General features: G+C 36.7%; 1 protein-coding gene across 7 annotated transcripts in view; it reads left to right on the top strand.

Annotated features, from left to right (window-relative positions):
• lrp1aa (low density lipoprotein receptor-related protein 1Aa) overlaps positions 1 to 12739 on the top strand; it is a 244372-nt gene that overhangs the window by 148815 nt on the left and 82818 nt on the right. For all 7 annotated transcript variants that reach the window (XM_067431416.1, XM_067431414.1, XM_067431413.1 and 4 more), the window contains exons 42-44: positions 5437 to 5626; positions 5794 to 5998; positions 12393 to 12585. In XM_067431416.1, coding sequence (XP_067287517.1) covers positions 5437 to 5626; positions 5794 to 5998; positions 12393 to 12585 — 588 coding nt within the window. The remainder of the gene's footprint in view (positions 1 to 5436; positions 5627 to 5793; positions 5999 to 12392; positions 12586 to 12739) is intronic.

Here is a 12739-nt window from a genome sequence, read left to right as displayed (position 1 = left end):
CATATTATTTATAATCACATTCACAATAAAGGCATAATGTAGACAATAAAGGCTGCTTAAAGACTAAAAATGGCAATAGTTTTCAGCCATAGATGATCCTATTGTATAGCTACCACACTAGATAGTTAGCTTGCTCACTATTCTGGAATGATGGTCAACTAGATGCGATTTTCAATGTTAAAATACATAATATGCTTCAAATGATTATTAATTTATGTAAATATGTGCTACTTTAACGACAAGATACACTCTAAAAACTAATACTATGATTTACTCAATTTTTTTGGTGAAACATTTTTACACTAAAAAAATTGAGTAAATTTTAAAGCAGTGAAATCAATTATAGACACCATATGAACTGAGTAAATGTAAGTAAAAAAATTAAGTAGATCTGAGTAACTGCATTTGTTACATTAACAAATTCAATTGAGTAGAAAAAAATGGGTAAAAAGCATTTTAAAAACCAATATTTATGACTAATATAAACTGTTTTTATTTATGAGTATTACTAACTTGTATAGTATAACTTTAATTTCCTCTAAACCTTTGTAAAATACTCCACAGTCCACACAAACACACTTATACATGACATGGCCTTTATTGTCGATGAGTACAGCAATAACGTTACAGCATATTTTACTGTTTTGACATGTAAAGAATAACAGTTATTTTACAACATTTCAAATCATGTAACAGACATTTTAGAAGTAAAAATTAAACATTTAAAAGTAATTCAAGTGTAATCAACCGGTCTGTTATCCCATTTCCACCGTATCAGCGCTGTTTCTCGAGCCTGAGATGGACAAACGTTAACGTAACGTTAGCGGTCTGCGGGTGGACTTTGAACTTGAGACCGCTGTCCTGCGTTTCATTCGTAGCTGAAAGATGCTGCGAGGCGCCAGACTCCATAACCTGACAATAAACAAACAGTGCCCAGTTTTAATAAGATTTTATCATCCAAATTCATAATATTCATTATCTTTAGGAATAAAGTTGTGTGTTTTGAGCAACACAGCAGGCGTTTCAAAGACCAACGCCACACGTTAACTTAAGATGACTCACACTGTCCCTGTATGTTGTTTTGAATTAAATAAAATGCCTTTAAGCACAGTAATGATTATATAGATAATAAAAAAAACATACAAACCTGAATTTCACAGAGGAAATGCCCCAATTCTGCTACGCTGAGAAGAAGAAACTGCTCTGGTGACTGAGGAGAATTCAAATATCCACTCACTCAACCGTCGAGCTGTCGTCACGTCAGAGGGTGGGGGAGGGGTGCATTGTTTTAATCGAGTAAACTTACTCAATTTCTTCAGTGTGTGTTAAATATTAATAATCTTGATTTTAATTAAGTAATATTTGTGGTTCTTAAAACAGATCGGTTTAATTCTCCATTCTCAAATATTTTGAAATAAATTTCGCAAATGTATTAAGTATATTTAAAATAAATAATTGGTTATTTGAATACTAAATTATTTTAGTGAAAAAAACTTAAATATAACTATACATTTTAGACAAAATTAACTGTTGGATTTTTAGTCAATTATTTTGGTATGTTTAACTAAAACCATCAAGTAAATGATATTGAGAGATTTTATTAAGTTAATAAAGTTAATTATTACTGTGATATTTACTAAGCCACTGAATTATTTTTTAGAGTGTAAGACAATGAAATTGTTGTGGGGCAAAAACTAATAAAACACCTGCCACAGCAGAAATTCATCTCCCATCCGCCATGTGTTATGCCACGGCCATCTCGGGAACTTGGGTATCAAAATTATTTCCGAACACGACATCAGAGGGAGTTCATGTGCAATTTTTACCTCGAAAACTCATATTTATGATAATTCCGATAGCACGTGAAGGCAGCATAAATACACAGGGCACAGGTGAATGACATTACTAATTAGACAGACTAGGAGAAAACTAGGACTGCGTCTGAAAACCTAGGCAGCTGACTCGTTGCCTCGCTGCCTTAAGCTTGGAACATACTCTGCAAGAACAAAGAAATTTGTTCGTTTTCTCGAGGTGGCAAGAACAAGAACAAAGTTCGTATTGGCCAGTACATTCAATACTTCACAGGAAAGCAGGTGCCGATCATCTGTGTTTCTCCGCATTAACCACGCCCACTTTAAATGTCTGACCAATCACAGAATAGTTCTCGGACACCCGCAGGAAAAAAGTTCTGCTCAGGCGATGTGTCGAGAACAAGCTGCGAGAACTCCCAAACCAGCGCTGAGAGAACAAACTGACGTCATTTTGCTCTCCCAGCCCTGGGAGCGAGAACTTTTTTCTCTGTTCATGCGGAGTGTGTTGCAGCCTTTATCAGACAATGACTTGTTAGGCAGCGTTTTGTGCATGAAGTCACCTCACGAAACTGATTTCGGACAGACTTCTGAGGCAGTGTAACAGTTCAATGCTCTACAGCAAAATAGAGAGAGCTTTGGTGAGAACTGAACACATATTGAATTACTACAATAATTGTCTACACACTTTGTAGTCTTGGTCTCAACTGAAACCTTTGTTTAAAAATAAATGAACTTTGTTCAAGCACCTTTTATTTAATAAAATAAAATAAAATAATAAAAAAATATCGTATAGGAGAAGACATACTTGCAATGCAGGACTCCACCCTTCACTGTTCCCTACATTAGTCCACTTGAGGGAGTGAATGAAAACGAGTGAGTGAATTCAGACACTGTGTGCGCCGGAAGGGCTGTCGCTTTCACATAGTTTCTGCTTTCTGGGTAATAATCATTTGAATGGACGGAATTCATTAGACGTTCTCTGTGCGTTATGGGTAATCTGTATCATTTGAGTGTACACCGGTTGTACATTTGTTATTGCGGTGCTTTGTGGGATTTGAATGAGTGCACTCGATAACATCCATATGGTTTTGGACACCACTACAAATGGCTGTCCCCTCAAATAGTGCCCCATTGAAGGGCATAGGGGCTATTTCAAGCACAGTGAGTTTGGCTAAAGGGGGATTCAAAGTTGGGTTGATTTGCATCAAAACTTTCTGCCACGTGCCTTACCCCTGCACTATTGCTGCTGTTAAATATCCAATCTTCCATAACTTTGTCTGGCCCAATCAAACGTCAGTGGGTGGAGTTAGTGTAAATAGCCTCTGCCAACAAGGCGGGTTGTTTCCACACTCTGTACACAATATAAGCTGGTGATTTTTTTAAATCTGGTGGTGTTCACTAGTATTTTTCCTAGAATTCGAATTTAATTTTTACATTATTAAAACAAAAAACAGTTGAACTATATTTGAAGCTACACTGTGTAACTTTTTTTAGTTTTTTCTTAGCTAGAAACACTTAGTTCTTTCAAAAATATATGTGCTCATTAATGTATATTTACTTCTTTCAAGTAATAAAGTATTCTCGTAAGTTTATAATATGCCATTGAAAATACATACGGGTGAGGGGTTTGAATGCCGGTCGCCATGTTGGCCCTCCATCTTGAAAGTACATTAGCCAAAGAGGGACATACCCATAAATTCAAACTTCGGCTTTGGCGTTTTAAGTAAGGGATAATGTCCACCCAGCCGGTTGTTATCGCAGAATAAACCCCGACAGAGTGATCAGGACCCCGAGGCGAAGCGTTGCATCCCTCTGAAGGGGTTTATTCTGCGATAACAACCGGCTGGGTGGACATTATCCCGCTTATTACACGGCTACTAGTCTCAAATAAATTAGACAAAATATTGTCTTGAGATTAAATATTTTATTAGCTCTTATGCAAAACTTCCACGAAAAAAAATAGTTCCAAACTGCTTTAAAGGGTTACTTCAGCGATTAGCATATGGCTTTGTATCAGTAGAAACCCTGGAGAATATTCAAATTATTGTGCTTTCCCCCCTCATATCTCCCTGAGACAAGAGATTTATGCATTTTATTTCTGGAAAAATTCCTCCTATGATGCAAAATGACGATTTTTGCATCATAGGAGGAATGTTTGCCCAAAGGCTAAAGACTACAGCCAGCAGAGGGAGCTATTTCCGCATGTTTTGAATCTGCGCATGGGGGATGGGAGATTACACTCAGCTGGCAGGGAGAGCTCAGCTTGCAGACAGGATCATTTAAACGGAGCTATGGTGAGCAATGTAAGTCTTTTAACTTCTCAAATTCATTTCTATGAAAGTTAAGCTTGCAAAGGCATGAACTGAAACGCGTGCCAGACTGAACTCCTGTGTGAATGTATGCCGCGAATGTAGTCGCGATTACCTCAGCTCTCATCACTCGTGCAGTTAGTGCTCAGTGCTGTGAGACTCGCGCGGTGACTCACTCATTATATTGAACAGACACGTTCAGTTTTTAATTGTAGTGTCTTCTTCTAACTCAGTCACAGTAATGAAGTTGGTGGTGTTGGGAATGGCACAGGGCAGCGAAGCATTCTGGGAATTGTAGTCTTTCATCCCCATGGGACAAAAATACATTTTCTGTCTTTTCTCAGTCTAGAAGACACCAAATTCAAAAATAATTTCACATTTCTACTGCATTGATGACCCAGTTTAAATACAGATTCATCTTCCCAGCGCTGAAGTACCCCTTTAAGCCTTTATCTATTGCTGCTAAATGTTGAAAATGAATGCTGAAAGGGTTAGTTCACCCAAAAAGTCCAAGAAACCAAGACTGATTTACTCACCCTCAAGTTATCATAGGTGTATATGACATTCTTCTGTCAGACAAATACAATCAGAGTTATATTTAAAAAGTCCAGGCTAGTAGGCAGTAGTTGGAGCTGTTTTTGAAGTCCATTAAAAATGCAGCTGTCCGTCAAATAACGTGCTCCACACGACTCCGATGGGTTAATAGAGCCTTCTGGTTCGAATTGATGCGTGTGTGTAAGAAAAATATCCATATTTAAAACGTTATAAAGGAAACCCGCCTTGAAGTCTTCCATTGTAGCCATGGCTGTTTAAGTATTTAACAGCCACACGATGTCGCCAGCGTTAAGCATAGAAGTAGTACCGGTCAAGATAACTCACAGTACCCGGATGAGCAGTTGTTATCTGGAAATAACATTCCGCTGGAATGCCCGAATGACCAATCAGAATCAAGTATTTCACAGAGCTGGTAATAACACCCGATAGCACTGTGTCGAATGTGAAGATGGAGATTGCCATGTTAATCTTGGACTAAATCGGCCACTGTAGGAGTTAAAACGAAATCAGAATTGAGAGTAACTGAAACTATTATTCACTGGATGGTCATATAGCTTTACACCGCTAGATGGGGGAAAATATCACACAGTGTAGCTTGAAAGTTTAAGTTTTTTATCTACATATTGACCAAAATCTAATGATTATGTTTAGGATTTTTGCCATAATCAAGCAGCCCTAGACAAATTCCATGACAATTTTGGCAAAAAAAATTATACAATAAAATGGCAGCTAATTTTTTTTAAAATGTTTTCTGTCTGCAGACGTTGGGTCAGTGGAAGGCTTGGCGTATCATAGAGCCTTGGACACTTTATACTGGACCAGTTACACCACGTCCACCATCACCCGGCACACTGTCGACCAGAGCCGCTGGGGGGCTTTCGAGCGGGACGTCGTGGTTACCATGTCAGGAGATGACCACCCGCGGGCATTCGTCCTGGATGAATGTCAGAAGTGAGATGTTTCAACTCTTCTTTAAATTATCAACATTCAAAACACTGTAGCAACAATATTCACGTCATTAACTGTAGCGGGGATGTCATGTTGCATTCAGGATGGCATTAGTAAGTAATGAAGATGTTATTGCTCTCAATGTTTGTCATTCCTCTGCTGTTCACCAGCTTGATGTTTTGGACCAACTGGAACGAGCAGTCTCCCAGTATCATGCGTGCTCAGCTGTCTGGTGCCAATGTCCTTGTGATCATCGGCAGTGACATTCGCACTCCTAATGGACTCGCCATCGACCATCGTGCGGAGAAGCTCTATTTCTCAGATGCTACGCTTGATAAGATCGAGCGTTGCGAGTATGACGGCACCCACCGTTACGTAAGTTGGAACTTGCACCCATGAGTGTCCAGTTTTGTTTAACTCACATCATGACTTAAGGCAAGGCAGGGTTTCCATGGGTCTTTAAACAGTCTTAATTTGACCATCTACAATTTAAGGCCTTACACTGGATTAGAAAATCTTAAATTAGATATCATGGCATTAAAATAGGGCCCTATGATTTCTGTGGTCACAGAATCCATTCTTAAAAGGAAAAAATGTTTGTATTCCAGTACAAATATCTAAACATGACTTGACTTGCAAAATTGTGAAATTAACTCTTGTTTTCTGAGACACATTGAACAAAACTAAGTGAGTTTGTGCTTAAAACAAGAACAAGTCTCTGTCAATAGGTATGACAATGACCTTTTTTATTTGAATTAAGTAGATTTTTCTGAACCCATTGGCAGATAAAACGGAGCTTTTCAAACGTTTAAGCAATATATATATATATATATATATATATATATATATATATATATATATATATATATATATATATATATATATATATATATATATATATATATATATATATATATATTGTTGTAAAAATGTATTAAAAAGTAATGGAGATCTGTTGGAATTTGTATTTTCAAACTTTGAAGTGTCACTAATATAAATCATTGTGCGCTTCCTAGAGATTTACATTTAGAAAACATGTTGACATGTTATGTTCCCTTACATTTCCTTACATTTTCTTTAATTGGTTTTAAAAAGGTCTTAAATTTGCTTAAAGGGGCGGTGAAATGCTGTTTCATGCATACTAAGCTTTTTACACTGTTAAAGACTTGGATTCCCATCCTAAACATAGACAAAGTTTCAAAAACTAATGTTGGACGTTTGATGGAGTATTTCTGTGTCAAAAATACTCCTTCCGGTTTCTCACAAGTTTCGGAGAGTTTTTTTCGAGTATGGGTCTACTTGACGTCAATAGATCGGAAGGTCCTTGTATGGGCCGTACGGGCTCTTCTCCCGGTAGCAGAGGTGGGTAGAGTAGCCAGAATCTTTACTCAAGTAAAAGTACAAGTACTTACGGAAATATTTACTCAAGTAAAAGTAAAAGTAACAATCGTAATAGTTACTTGAGTAAGAGTAAAAAAGTATTAGATGAAAAAACTACTCAAGTACTTAGTTACAAGTTACTTTCGATCTGATTGATAAGATCCAAAAACCCTGAATTTCAGACTACTTAGAGAGCTTTCACACACCTCCATATATATATATATATATATATATATATATATATATGTGTGTGTGTGTGTGTGTGTGTTTAATGGTTAAACAGTGTAAATTAATGGTGTGCTGGGCTAACCACAGCACTTTTTAAAACATACTTTGTTCTTATATTTTTATAAGTATATGCATTTTTAAAAATACAGTCCCATTTTTAAATGTATATATACACTGCAGACTGTTGTCTGTCCGGATATGTGTATAAATGCAAGATGTCACATTAGGCTATTCAGTTTGTTTCGTTTTTAGCCTGATCTCATCAGTACCTATGGCAACGTTTATGCAAACCACAAAATATGTACCAATACGTACATATTGCGACAGTTTCAAAGTGAAATGTCCACTGGGTGGCGCTAAAAGCTTATTTTTTTCCAGAACAGATTTGCGTGAATCTGACATGTTTTGTTACGTTGTGTTTTTAACGTACACCCACACTAAACCTACCCGAAAGTGTTAACAAAAGCAAATGTGACAAAAATAAGATTGTGTCCATGTATTTTTAGCTTGATTTTAGAACTCGTCGTTGAGCTCTTATCATGACTCGTTCGTCATGGGGTTCGTTCTCAAGCTTTTCGCATTGCAAATACAAATCTGTAGCCTATCAGCTGAGCTATTGAGCAAGTCTGGTGAATCAGAAAAGCAGAACATGGAGCTGTGACGCAAAATTCAAAATGTTTTAGTTTACAAACCATAGACTAAAAAAATGCAGTTTTTCTGCCTATATTGTTCATTTCTGTTGGAATTCCTGCGTATTGGTACGTATTTTGTGGTTCGCAAAAACATTGCCACAGGTACATTTTGCCAATGAGGTTGCTCGTTTTATGAGAAAAAAAAAAAGATATGTAAATGTGCAGATGTGAACGTTTGTTTGTGGACGTGTGTTCGGAGGACTCAAACGATTTGTCAATGCTTGCACAAGAGCGCATATGAGGAAAACACTCGGACAGTGTGTGAAATAGTATTACAATAAAGGAAAAGTGCCCATAGTTACCAAATTACCATTAATAGTGTTCAAATATAGGCATCATTGTTACACTTACCGCTGTTGGAGCTGGAATTATTGTATGCTGAGATTTCAGTTCATATTGGTGCACACAGCATGCATTAAATTATGAAACTGTTCTTTTTGACATCTTGGACTGAAAACAGGCTGAACTTGAGGCCACGTACGGGTGATCTGCCGTAGCTCACACACATCTCCCTCTGCTTCGGCCATCATCTTCTGACTAAACGCGCGCTAATTTTATGCAGGGGATGCGTCCACCTCTCGTGAAGCAGCCTCTCCAACGTTTCGCGAGACTTGCGAACAAGTCATAACTTATTTTAAAATATATAATTAATTATCACCATTGACAGTAGCGGAGGAACGCCACCGAATGTAACGAAGTAAAAGTACAGTTTTTTCACAAGAAATGTACTTGAGTAAAAGTAAAAGTACCCATTTTTAAATATACTCTAAAAGTACAAGTTACCCAAAAAATGTACTCAAGTAAATGTAACGAAGTAAATGTAATTCGTTACTACCCACCTCTGCCCGGTAGGGTGCGTGCACGCGTGACTAGAGCGAGAGAGGAAATGCACGCCCGTAAACGCTCGCTCAGCTGCAGATCCAGTCATCCGTGAACACTTATGTCGGTTATAGTCCGCGCCGCGCTCCACTTTATTCCTATGAGTGACGTCGAGCGACTTCAGCGCTTCAGCACAGCATTCCGGGAAGGCAGCGCTGCATTTGAACCGATTTGAACGCAGAAATGACGGGAAGCTTCACAACATCGCTTTAGTCGCATCGCAAAGTGGATTTCCACGGTCACTGCTGTCAGGACTTCACCAAATCATACCAAAGAAGTGTGTTTTTGACGGAGCGGTCCCAGCGATAAAGGTTCGGTCCTGCTTTGGAAGCAGCCGGTGAGTAAAACTGCTTCAAATGTCTGTGCTGTCGGCTATCGTCGCGTGAGTAAACATCAGTAAACGACACGATCGCGTGCTTCGTCATTCAAATGCGCTAACGGACTCCATTGCTGTTCTCTGTATAACGTTACACTAGTCTGACGTGCAAAACCGTTTTGCTTGCTACTGCTAAGGTTTAGTCGCATACAATAGTCCATAAACCGAATCATGTCCTCATAAACTGCGAGTAAACACACACAAATGTTGACAGGCCACTAAATACAGTCCATACCACAGAGACGGACGTCCTGCTGTTGCTGTTTCTCCTGTTCAATTTATTTCAGCCTCCGGATCTGATTCTGGATCATATCTATTAGCTGAGATAGTCATGGGTTTCTCCACGCTTGAGGACGTCACCGCTTTGTGTGCTCGTCATTCTTTAGCTCCGCCCACACGATACGACTCCAGGCGCTCGGTTTTTTCCGGAAAGACTCGGTACAGCCCATATTTCTTTTATAAATATAATAAAACTAAAGACTTTTCGGAGATATGAAGGATGGAATACTACTCTATAGGTACTCAAGATTGACATGAGATTGACTGAAACTGAGTGTTTCACAATTGTATTTTATTTGTTAGCATCGATTTTTGATTTCAATACATATTCTTAAAGAATCCGGGAGACCTTACAGTTTTATTCATATTTTGAAGGCTTTTACTCTGGGGAAAACTTTTCTTGATTTATCAAATCAGATTGCTGACCTCTATATTTGCCTATTTTAGTTTTATGATTTGCTTTTTGATTATTAAAATTAATTAAAATCCAGAAAAATATAAATTGACAAAAATGGTAACACTTTTTTCGGAAGGTGTTATTAGCAAAAAAAAATATATATACTTCTGCAATTATTAATCTTAAAATGATGTTAATTCCAAGATTATTCAGACCCACTTTATATTATGGAGGACCAAATTACTCAAAATGAAATAATTCAATAAATAATGAATTCAATAAAACAACAATTAAATGTACCAGTTTATTCTGAAATAATTAAATTATTAATTAATTTCATTCATTATTAATTCAATAAATAAATAAATGTATCTATTTATTATTTTAAATTACATTAAATTGTTTAATATATTTCACAATTACCTCTTCCACATTTTTTTGTTTAAAACTCTTTTTTTTTCATTATTTAATGTGCTTTTTTCAAAAAGACGTTTTTCATAATAATATGCTGCATTTACGAATGACGGCTATTTGACGAATCATGCATTTCCAAAGCACGATTTTCCCAAAGATTTTTTTCATAATAATAGAGGACATTTCACAGATGCCAATCAACAGGCAGTGGGTGGAGCTTGGGACTGATTGGTTTAAAGTTGAAGAGTTGACAGACATGACAGATCCATCTGTGTGTGGTGATGACATCACGGAACACCAAGGGTGCTTCTCATTTCTTATTTGTTACTGAAAATGTATTTTGACCTTATTGAATTTTCTAAAAACCTGAAAACTATGAGTGGCTGTGTTAAGGCAGTGCGTTTTTATCTTGATCAATTCCTACCGCCATATTAATTTCCAGTCAATTCCCCAATTTCCCTTTGCCAATTGCCAGACAAAAGTAATCAATCTGAAAGGATTATCCAATCAGCGCCAAGCTCCACCCACTGCCTGTTGAATGGCATTCGTGAAATGTCCTCTATTATTATGAAAAACGTATTTTTTGAAAAAGCACATTTAATAATGAAAAATGTATTTGTATATATTTGGAAGAGTGTGTGTGGAAGAGGTAATTGTGAAATATATTAAACAATTTCATGTAATTTTACAAAAATAAAGAGATACATTTAGCTATTTATTTAATTATTTACTTAATATTTAATTAAATTAATTGTGTAATTATTAAATTAATTATTAAATTAACATTTAATTAAATTAATTGTTTAATTATTAAATTAATTATTTATTTTTTTCAGAATAAACTGGTACATTTAATTGTTGTTTAATTGAATTCATTATTTATTTAATTATTTCATTTTGAGTAATTTGGTCCTCCATATTATATTAGGTGGCCTTAACTACTATGTAAAAACATTTACATTAATTTGATACAATGCACTTATTGTGAATGTGTACATACATGTTTTTACAATGTACTTACATTTAAAAATTAAAAATAAAATAAAATACCTGCAAGTATTTACATCTGTAGTTACATTTAAAATTACACCGTTGACTTTTCCCTTACACCTATGGGTAAGTTTAACTTACACACACCACCACACACTGTCCCTAACTTTACTCGTATCCCACCTCAATATCAGCAAAAGTGTTTTGCAATACAATATGAGCACAATAAGTACATTGTACTTATTTTTTGATGGAAATACATAGTTCAGGCCATCTTATATAAAGTGGGACCCATTATTCAAATCGAAAGTTCCTCTAAGTATATATTTCTCTAAGTTCATATCATTTAAAGCTTCACTGTGTGATATTTTCCCCCATCTAGCGGTGTAAAGCTATATGACCATCCAGTGAATAATAGTTTCTGTTCCTCTCAATTCTGATTTCGTTTTAACTCCTACGGTGGCCGATTTAGTCCAAGATTAACATGGCAATCCCCCTCTTCACATTCGACACGGTGCCATCGAGTGTTAAAACGTGAAAGGCGAAACTTGAATTTACGGGTATGTCCCTCTTTGGCTAATGTACTTTCAAGATGGAGGGGCAACATGGCGACCGGCATTCGAACCCCTCACCCGTATGTGTTTTCAATGGCATATTATAAACTTACGAGAATACTTTATTACTTGAAAGAAGTAAATATACATTAATGAGCACATATATTCATGAAAGAACTAAGTGTTTTTAGCTAAGAATAAACTAAAAAAGTTACACAGTGTAGCTTTAATGGACCTGACCTGACATGAATATTTGTATTTGTATTAACTAACATTAACAAAGAAGAATAAATAGTGTAGGAAATGTGTTGCACATTGTTAATGCATTAACTATTGTTATCTAATAGGAACCTTATTGTAAAGTGTTACAGTAAAAGAAACTGAATTTGGGTCCAAAAAGGGTTGTTGTTTTTTTCGGTTGAGTTCATAATTTCAGAAGAACATTTAGTATTAAAAGTACAATAATATGATTTATTGCAATTATTTCTAGGGCAATGCGTTTTCTAACAAAAACACTTAGTGTTCACTTTCAAAATGGAAAATGTTTCAAATATCTGAGTGTGTGTTTTGACTCCTGTAGGTGGTTCTGAAGAATGAGCCAGTGCATCCCTTCGGTTTGGCCGTGTACGGTGACCACATCTTCTGGACGGACTGGGTGCGCAGAGCTGTCCTCAGAGCCGACAAATATGTTGGTGGAGACATGAAGGTGTTAAGAGCTGATATCCCGCAGCAGCCCATGGGGATCGTCGCTGTGGCCAACGACACAAATAGCTGTGAGTGAACGAGTGTAATGGCAGTGTGGTCAGGAGCGCTTTAAATCAACTGTGTGTGAGAGCGATTGCCTTACAGTGTCCTGTCATCTCAACCACGTAATTATGTGCCAAAAGTAATCTGCAATCGTCACAGAACCGAGAAGAACTCTATAAT

The sequence above is a fragment of the Pseudorasbora parva genome, chromosome 22 (genome assembly GCF_024679245.1).
Source record: "Pseudorasbora parva isolate DD20220531a chromosome 22, ASM2467924v1, whole genome shotgun sequence".
In the NCBI taxonomy this organism is placed as follows: Eukaryota; Metazoa; Chordata; class Actinopteri; order Cypriniformes; family Gobionidae; genus Pseudorasbora; species Pseudorasbora parva.
Note: the sequence above shows the minus strand (reverse complement) of the source record. Positions and strands in the feature narration are given on the sequence as shown.